The sequence below is a fragment of the Pygocentrus nattereri genome, chromosome 6, assembly GCF_015220715.1.
Source record: "Pygocentrus nattereri isolate fPygNat1 chromosome 6, fPygNat1.pri, whole genome shotgun sequence".
In the NCBI taxonomy this organism is placed as follows: Eukaryota; Metazoa; Chordata; class Actinopteri; order Characiformes; family Serrasalmidae; genus Pygocentrus; species Pygocentrus nattereri.
In genome coordinates this window covers 3,964,390-3,974,773 of record NC_051216.1, presented here as the reverse complement: position 1 = coordinate 3,974,773, position 10,384 = coordinate 3,964,390, and the positions used below count along the sequence as shown (strand labels likewise).

The 10,384-nt window shown below is 41.3% G+C and overlaps 1 protein-coding gene across 1 annotated transcript in view; it reads left to right on the top strand.

The window, feature by feature from the left end:
- The window catches only part of thsd7ba (thrombospondin, type I, domain containing 7Ba), a 527,193-nt gene that overhangs the window by 423,139 nt on the left and 93,670 nt on the right, over positions 1-10,384 (top strand). The window contains exon 18 of the mRNA XM_037539668.1: positions 2,015-2,193. Within this exon, the coding sequence (XP_037395565.1) occupies positions 2,015-2,193 (179 nt within the window). The remainder of the gene's footprint in view (positions 1-2,014; positions 2,194-10,384) is intronic.

Genomic DNA, 10,384 nt, shown 5'->3' with positions numbered 1-10,384 from the left:
TGTAAAGCGCTCTGAATGCAGGGCTGCTGTACTGCTGCCAAGTTATAAGCACTGTGTGAATTAGCCTGATGGAGATTTATCCATCTTCAGACCCAGAAAACAGTTCTACAGTTTCAGGGCATCTACATTCCTAAAAAAAAGATGGTTCTTCAAGGGTTCTTTGGTAAAGAAACTGGTTCTACATAGAACCATGAACATTTAGAGCAGGTGTCGAATGAAATAAATGGTTCTTTGCATGGTGAAATGGTTCTTTGCATGTTCTTTGTATGGTTCTTTATAGAACCTTTATGTCTGCTACAGGCAAGAAGCAGCAAAGAGGAAGCAAGTCTGCCCGCTTAGTCCCAAGACCAGAACAACGAGGAGTTTGTAGTTAATAGCTGAAAATAATAAACATATTAATTATCACAGGTTTAACTGTTTGGTGCTCTGCACTTTTATGAAATAAACATAAGACAAAGGTAAAGGGAACAACAACAGGGAAACATAGCTTCAGGGAGGCCCAAGGCACAAAATAACAAACAAAAGATCCTTTAATATTTTAACTGTTATTTTGTTCAATGGCTGTTTGATTTTGGCTAACTCACAGACGACATACTCTCTGGTCAATCACGGTCATCTCGGTCATCTCATAGCAACCACCAAGCTGATGGATCAACTATATAAATAAATATATATATATATGACATCTGACATCACACGCATATGAACTTGAGTGACATCCCATTCTTAATCCATAGGGTTTAATATGATATCGGCCCACCCTTTGCAGCTATAACAGCTTCAGCTCTTCTGGGAAGACTTTCCACAAGGGTTAGGAGTGTTTATGGGAATTTTTGACCGTTCTTCCAGAAGCACATTTGTGAGGTTAGACACTGATGCTGGACGAGAAGGCCTGGCTCACAGTCTCCACTCTAATTCATCCCAAAGGTGTTCTATGGGGTTGAGGTCAGGACTCTGTGCAGGCCAGTCAAGTTCTTCCACACCAAACTGGCTCATCCACGTCTTTATGGACCTGCTTTCTGCACTGGTGGGCAGTCATGTTGGAACAGGAAGGGGCCATCCCCAAACTGTTCCCACAAAGTTGGGAGCATGAAATTGTCCAAAATCTCTTGGTGCTGAAGCTTTAAGAGTTCCTTTCACTGGAACTAAGGGGCCGAGCCCAACTCCTGAAAAACAACCCCACACCATGATCCCCCCTCCACCAAACTTTACACTCAGCACAATGCAGTCAGACAAGTACCGTCTCCTGGCAACCGCCAAACCCAGACTCGTCCATCGGATTCCCAGACAGAGAAGCGTGATTGGTCACTCCAGAGAACACGTCCCCACTGCTCTAGAGTCCAGTGGTGGCGCTTTACTCCACTGCATTCCACGCTTTGCACTGCGCTTGGTGATGTAAGGCTTGGATGCAGCTGCTCGGCCATGGAAACCCATTCCATGAAGTTCTCTACGCTGTTCTTGAGCTGATCTGAAGGCCACATGAAGTTTGGAGGTCTGTAGTGATTGACTCTGCAGAAAGTCGGTGACCTCTGCGCACTATGCCCCTCAGCATCCGCTGACCGCTCTGTCATTTTACGTGGCTGACCACTTCGTGGCTGAGCTGCTGTCGTTCCCAATCGCTTCCACTTTGTGGATTTTTTCATGATGAATGGACTAAAAGAACGGACCCAAAATGACTGGGAAAAAAGTCTGGTTCCATTGACTTACATTAAAAGTAAAGTCGTTATTTTCCTTCTCCTGTAAAGTTACTATTTTGGAGATAATACAAGGTTTTCTTCCGACAGCAGCGATATGTATGTCTATAGCTAGTTATACCATTGCTCTATGGTTTTAAGGTCCAATTATATACCTTAAATATGTTCTTCCCAATTTTCAAAACCCAGTGTTTTAAAATGTAATATGTGAATATGGTATAATTATATTCCCTAACAGAGATGACGACATACCCATGAGGGTAGATCTGCAAATGGATGGTGTTTTTTCTGAGCCCCAGCTTCACTGTTTCTGCTTCCAGGGCTGTTGGAGGAGCCGTGCCACATCCCCTGCCCCCTAGACTGTCGCCTCAGCTCCTGGTCACCCTGGTCTCCCTGCAGCGCCTCCTGTGGCAGCGGCTTGAAGGTGCGCTCCAAGTGGCTGCGAGAGAAGCCCTTCAATGGAGGCCGGCCATGCCCCAAACTGGACCTTAAGAATCAGGTGAGGAGTGCCGAGGCCACACAGCGATCGGAGCATTCACAGTTTCTGTCTTCCATGCAGCACTGCCTTGAGCTGTAATTTGGCAATATGATGGAAATTCAGTGAGGGAAGCCCAGGCAACAATCAGGGGTGACAACTATCTGTGTTATTGTTTTTTTTTTAAAGTCAAATGTACAGTAGTAAGTTAGTATGGTTAATTAGCCAAGACATGTTTTTGTCTGAAGTTGATTCAGCTCAGAAATCCAGTTCAAACCCTTCCTGAATCCGTAGAGCCGCCTTTTCGATTTCATCTCATCACGAGATCCTACGAGACTCACATCCGGAGTTATGAGCCTATGAAGAGGGGCTGAGATACACGTCATCTGCCTCTCACCGTTTGGAGCTGGTGGATTCGTGTGTCCGTCTACATTCTGTGTGAAACTAACTGACGGACACTCAGGAGATCACTAAGGACTGACCGTCACGCCGGAAACCCTTCATTCTTCATTCAGTCCACATCGGAGACTCATGTGAAACGGCGTCAGAGAGTTTCCAGCTGCTGAAGCTGCTGCAGCGGGTTTGGAAAGTGGTGATGAAGATAACGGAGCGTTTAGACTTTAAAGGAGAGTTTAAGAAGAGACGAACAAATGACCTCAGACCTGAGAGGGATAATAAGCTTGGACAATAATGGAAATTTAGACACTTGATTAATGTCTGCAAAGGTTATATGATTGTGACTTAATACAGAGGCTTCACCCCACAGCTTGGTAATACCTCATCATTGCCAACTGGGCTTTTAATATTACTTAAAAATTATCATAATCACTTCATTCTGCACAGATGGTATTTAACAGTAGTAATATTCATTTGTTCTCTGCCTTCATTTGATTGGAAACCAAAATATTGCCAAAATTGCCATAATAGCCCCTTCTTCTGCATAAACCCATCCATTTTATTTTCCACCAGATGGCAGATCTCATGTACCAGAGTTTCTTTGTTTCTTTTGCATGTGTCCCAGCACTCACTGCCAGGCTGAAAATCTGTGTCATAATCTCTCCAAGTGGCATTTAATCTGTGTGTGTGTGTGTGGAGTTAATTCATTGGTGCTGTTTGTCTTTTCTACTGCTTACATTCTGAACTAACCATAGATTAGAGTGATGATGGGTGATTAAACGCCAAGCAGTACAAAATCATGTAAAACAGAATGATGATTTGCACACAAACGACAATTTTTAAAGAATAAGATACCCGTATTAATCCCACAACGGGGAAATTTCACCTCCGCATTCAACCCAACCATGCAGTGAAACACCACATACACACTAGGGGGCAGTAAGCACACTGGCCCGGAGCGCTAGGCAGCCCTATCCACAGCACCCGGTACGCAGTTGGAGGTTAGGTGTGTTTCTCAAGGGAACTTCAGTCACATAAAGTCGGCTCTGGGAATTGAACTGGCGACGTTCTGGTCACAAGGCTGGTTCTCTAAAATCCAGCCCACGACTGCCCCCAACTTTCATACTATTCAATAAAATCAATTACTGAATTTCCCCGTCATCTCAAGGCTCATGTGTTTACCTCGTTACAGCTGCATTCCTGAGCAGTTTGTATCACCTGATTGTCTTTTTTTGGTTTTGAAATGCTGCTCACTTTATTTGGATAGTCTATAATCTCCTTTACATCCTCTACAGATGTTCAAATATTAATAAAATATCTGTTGAAACTCGGGGGACTCTAAACAGTGGTGGGGTCAGGGTTAGGGTTCGGACCAGGGTGAGGTTAGGGTTGAGGTTAAGGTTAGGGTTAGGGTTAGATCAGGCTTAGAGTTAAAGAAAATTATGGTGAATTTAGTAGATATTCAGTTTATTTAATGTGGCTTGAAAGTAAATTAAGTATCTACAAAGCATCTAAAGTGGACTTCCCGAATATTGTGTTACCGCAGTATTTTGGCTAAGCTGTAAATTTATTTTGGCTCTCATTTTTAACTTTTGTTGTGAAATAGATTTAAAAGACTTGCTCATGAAGTTTCTGACACTGTTTAGCCGTGTTTATATATAACATATAAAAATACGGAACAATTCTGGCTTCAAGCTTCGGCTGCTTCCATGTTTTAGCTGTATAAAATACTGTTGTCCATTTTTATTTTAAGTTAAATGCATATAAATAAACCCCACGTAAAGAATGTAAATCCACAAAAACCAAATGATCACATTCATTCAGGCATTTCCATTTGTTTTAATGGTTGTTACTGTTATTATTGTGAAATGCTGTATGTCAGAATAACTAGTTATATTTCAGAAAGACATTTTTATATTCTGTTTATATATATATATATGTTACGTTTATTAACATTAAGATATTAAATGTAATCAGTAATTTTACATTTCAGTTTTACCATCATCGACAGTATATAGGAAACATACATTTGCTGTTAATTAACAGGTTTTAATAATAATATTTATAATAATAATTATGCATTTTATTTATGTCACACTTCATGAGAGCATCAACTCAAGGTGCTTTACAGAAAAATAAACACAAAATTCATAAAATCATATCAAAACAGAAGTGTTAAGTTTGTACTTAAAAAGATCAAGAATTTCTTAAAATAAAACAAAATCCATAAAACACATTTAAGCTTAAGCTTCTTCTTAAAAGATCCAGAGTTTTTAAAATTAAGGATCATTACTTCATGAAAACGGGTCTAACATGAAAAGTCTTGAGATTCTTCTTAAGAATAAAAGCCCCAAATTACTGAAAACAAAGCAAGAATTCTTTCACACGAAAAAGAAAAGTCTTAATATTTTGCTTAAAAGGAGGTTAAGGTCTGGAATTTCTTAGAGACCCAGGAAGCTCGTGCCATAACTGTGGACCCAACACACTAAAAGCAAACAGCAAGTGGACGTCGGTGTAACGTCAGGGCCGAGATCTCCACACACTGGGAGTTTTAAACGTGTCTTGCCTGATCAAAAACAGTTAATTGTGAAATCAGATAAACATGAAAGGTGGTTTTTCCTCAGCTGCTGATATTGGGCATGTGAATTATGCCTTTAGACTAAATGAAATGCATTGTTTTTGTAATATTTGATGTTGTTTTTGTTTTGTGTTGTCTGGCATTACATCCATCCTCATGTCACCGGCTAATGCGTGGCCCTTTCATTAAGTGCAGGACATTGAAACATGCGCTTCAGTCATTATGATGGATGTAAACAAGCTCACTGTCACCTTCAACATTGGCATTTTAATGGGATATTTTCTGTACTGAGCGGCACAAACATACAAAAACAAGCTCTCCATTCAATCACATGCACGGTGACTCTTTTGTACTCGTCTTTGCTGAAGTCTGGGGGCTAACAGAACAATATGACCATTAAGGTAGATGAGTTCTCCTTGTCTGACCTCTCCTGTCCTATACTAACGACTGTCATGTCCACCGTGGTCTACAGTGGAAACATCTAGAAACAACAAGTTGATCAAACCCATCATTTCTTCGGTGGTTTGTTAGCGTCTCTGTATATTTACATTCATTTTACATGATGTAGCGATGGGTTAGATCAGGGGTCGCTGCATGTGGCTCTTTCACTGCCCAGAACGGGAAAGTTAGAACAAGAAGCTGGAGAATGAGGACTTTTGTAAAGAAAATCAGATGTTGAAAGACATTTTACACAAAATTGTTCTACTTTTGTGGGAAATGTTCCTGCCAGAGATGCGAGAAAAGCAGCTATAGCTGAGCTGAAAGTCAGTCTGCGTTTTTGTTTATATCGTATTTTTTAGCCTATATTAGTACATTTTCAGCACATATTGAAACGTTAGTGTTGTGGCTCCCACGTTTGTTAGATTTTTGTTCAAAGGACTAAACAGCTTTTCTTAATATTTGGGTTGTGACCGTGTGCACACACTCAGAATGCAATTCGCAATAATAATAAAACGCAATAAAAAGCATTAAGCACATTCTTTTTCATGCCTTTGCCTGCATAAAACTTCAATTCATCTTTGTCATTATACAATACAGGGTAGTACAGTATAACGAAACACTATGGGGCTACTTTTCCAGTGCAGTAATAAAGATGCATAGTAACTATGAGCTATGAGCTCTTAAAAAACAGTGAATTTTCACTTTTGTTCGACTGAATTCTTTCCGTATAGAAAACAAATGCAGCCAAAGAATTCCGATATCTCATTATTAGTGCAAAAAATCTGCCGTTAGACCCTCATGGAAAATGTGTCAACGGACGCATTTTCATGACATGTTTTTTCATATTTTTTTGTAAAAATAACATCAAGTTTGCAAAAAAAACGTGCGTTTACCCACATTTTTCATTTTTTTAATCTATCAGCCAACTGTGGAATTAGACCCCTGCGTTTGACCCATCCGTGCAGTGAAACACCCACTAGTGAACACACACACTAGGGGGCAGTGAGCACACTTGCCCGGAGCGGTGGGCAGCTCTATCCACAGTGCCCGGGGAGCAGTTGGGGGTCAGGTGCCTTGCTCAAGGTCGTGGACCGTGAACCGAGGCGATCGAACCAGTGACCTTCTGGTCACAGAGCCGGTTCCCTAACCTCCAGCCCACGACCGCCCCACGTGTGGAATTCATGTTTTCTGTAAGCGCATACAGTCTTCTGTTAATAGTCTAATTTTTGCATGTATTTGCCAAAGCCATAAATTCCGAAATGCCTTGATATTTTTAAATAATTGCACACCTGGTTACCTCCTTAAAATCTCAGGCTCATTGCTCCGTAACTACAGGGACGTCAATGCAAACTGGCTGAGCTGTTCTTGGATTATAGAAGTGTGTAATAAAACTGGCCCTGACCACTGAAGGAGTTAATAGCTAGAACTTAAGGGGCTGTAAAATAAATGATGATATTTACTCGGTGTTTTTCTGACATGCTTATTAAACAGTGTTTTAATGAGCCGTCACTTTCATATGAATCCATTTTGTCCTCTCCTGATGTGTCTGGATGAAGAGAGAGAAGTGTGAACCGTGTGAAGGCTGGACAGGTGGTAGCCTTTGATCCTATGCAATGGCGTTTTTCTTCTTCTGTGAGAACTGTAGTGACAGCTTATCCCCCCTGGGTCACGGATTAAAGGCTAAGGTGATGTTGAGAATGTGCTGAGTGTGCATATATATATATATATAGGAACAGGCTATAAAGGACGGGTTGGTTTGTAGAGGTCAGTGTGCAGATGAATCAGGAGTTGATGGGAAAATATTCAGCCTCATTCCCGTGAAGCAGCGTGCACAGATGGCTAAGTGTCCACTAACGGGCTTTATGTGGCCTGCGGTCAGTCCCTCAGCTCACTCTGAGTTTGGCTTGGCTGATGTGTGCTCTGCGCTCTGAGAGGCCAGATGAACGCTCACTGTTAACATTTAGGAAACGAGCGGCATGCAGGCTGAGCGAATGCCTCCACTGGGGGTGATAGAGAGAGATAACAGCTCTCCGGTGAAGTGGGAGGTTATCGCCAGAGCCAATAGCATGTGGTCTGAATGTTTTACAAACTGCATGACCTCAACAGGAGGTTTTTGAATGACCTGTAAAGTATCGCACCATCCAAAATCTTCATTGCTTCAACGCTTAAATATTTTTTTTTCATTTATTGATGTTCATATTCACAGGTTCGTTTGTTTTCTTGCTCATTTGCTTGTTCTCTGCTCTAATTTCAGCTTAATGGCCAGTTTCGAAATGGATACAGTAATACTGTCACAACAAATCTGCCTGACTATAAGCAGCTTTTGAAAAAAAGCCTTCATAAAAAAGCTCTTATGCTCTGATGACTGTTTCTCAGCCTCGCACAAAAATGTGCTACCACTTGTCTCATTATTTTCATTCTGCACAGTAAGAAATAGTGCTTTAATATTTTACATATTGTATATAAACATCAGAGGCTAACTATTTTAGTCATAATTTATTGCTTTTCATATCCTTACATATTTTGTTTACATGCACTCAGTAATGCACTCAATTACCCAGCCTTAAATGGATTATTGAAATGGTCATATAAACAGCACACACTGATTTCTTAGATCAGAGTGAGGTGTAGAAATCTGATAGAGGCTGGATTTGAGCTCAGTAGTCAGGTTTCTCAGTGCTGTGAGCTCTCACTCTGATTTCTTTCGGATTTGTCTGAGCATGAGTGAAAACGGATGGCTGTACTGGAAATAAGCGAGCAGCGTCGCCGCGAGACGCAGCTGAACACTTTCGTGGCGACACTGAAAGCAAACGAATGCTTGACGAAATGAAGGATTTAAATTTTCTTCATATTCTCGATGACGTACATTCATATTTTAAGGTAAAGTGACTTAATATTTTAAGATTAAAATTTTTAGACCTGGAGTTTCCCCATTATCTGATTACTGTCTGACTCATGTAGACCTGGAGTTTCCCCATTATCTGATTACTGTCTGACTCATGTAGACCAGGAGTTTCCCCATTATCTGATTACTGTCTGACTCATGTAGACCTGGAGTTTCTCCATTATCTGATTACTGTCTGACTCCTGTAGACCAGGAGTTTCCCCATTATCTGATTACTGTCTGACTCCTGTGGACCTGGAGTTTCCCCATTATCTGATTACTGTCTGACTCCTGTAGACCTGGAGTTTCCCCATTATCTGATTACTGTCTGACCCATGTAGACCTGGAGTTTCCCCATTATCTGATTACTGTCTGACTCATGTAGACCTGGAGTTTTCCCATTATCTGATTACTGTCTGACTCCTGTAGACCTGGAGTTTCTCCATTATCTGATTACTGTCTGACTCGTGTAGACCTGGAGTTTCTCCATTATCTGATTACTGTCTGACTCATGTAGACCTGGAGTTTCTCCATTATCTGATTACTGTCTGACTCATGTAGACCTGGAGTTTCTCCATTATCTGATTACTGTCTGACTCATGTAGACCTGGAGTTTCCCCGCTATCTGATTACTGTCTGACTCATGTAGACCTGGAGTTTCCACATTATCTGATTACTGTCTGACTCATGTAGACCTGGAGTTTCTCCATTATCTGATTACTGTCTGACTCATGTAGACCTGGAGTTTCCCCATTATCTGATTACTGTCTGACTCCTGTAGACCTGGAGTTTCTCCATTATCTGATTACTGTCTGACTCCTGTAGACCTGGAGTTTCCCCATTATCTGATTACTGTCTGACTCATGTGGACCTGTAGTTTCCCCATTATCTGATTACTGTCTGACTCATGTAGACCTGGAGTTTCCCCATTATCTGATTACTGTCTGACTCATGTAGACCTGGAGTTTTCCCATTATCTGATTACTGTCTGACTCCTGTAGACCTGGAGTTTCTCCATTATCTGATTACTGTCTGACTCGTGTAGACCTGGAGTTTCTCCATTATCTGATTACTGTCTGACTCGTGTAGACCTGGAGTTTCTCCATTATCTGATTACTGTCTGACTCATGTAGACCTGGAGTTTCTCCATTATCTGATTACTGTCTGACTCATGTAGACCTGGAGTTTCTCCATTATCTGATTACTGTCTGATTCCTGTAGACCTGGAGTTTCCCCATTATCTGATTACTGTCTGACTCATGTAGACCTGGAGTTTCTCCATTATCTGATTACTGTCTGACTCATGTAGACCTGGAGTTTCCCCATTATCTGATTACTGTCTGACTCCTGTAGACCTGGAGTTTCCCCATTATCTGATTACTGTCTGACTCATGTAGACCTGGAGTTTCCCCATTATCTGATTACTGTCTGACTCCTGTAGACCTGGAGTTTCTCCATTATCTGATTACTGTCTGACTCCTGTAGACCTGGAGTTTCTCCATTATCTGATTACTGTCTGACTCATGTAGACCTGGAGTTTCCCCATTATCTGATTACTGTCTGACTCATGTAGACCTGGAGTTTCTCCATTATCTGATTACTGTCTGACTCATGTAACCCTGGAGTTTCTCCATTATCTGATTACTGTCTGACTCCTGTAGACCTGGAGTTTCCCCATTATCTGATTACTGTCTGACTCATGTAGACCTGGAGTTTCCCCATTATCTGATTACTGTCTGACTCCTGTAGACCTGGAGTTTCCCCATTATCTGATTACTATCTGACTCGTGTAGACCTGGAGTTTCCCCATTATCTGATTACTGTCTCATTCCTGTAGACCTGGAGTTTCCCCATTATCTGATTACTGTCTGACTCGTGTAGACCTGGAGTTTCCCCATTATCTGATTACTGTCTGA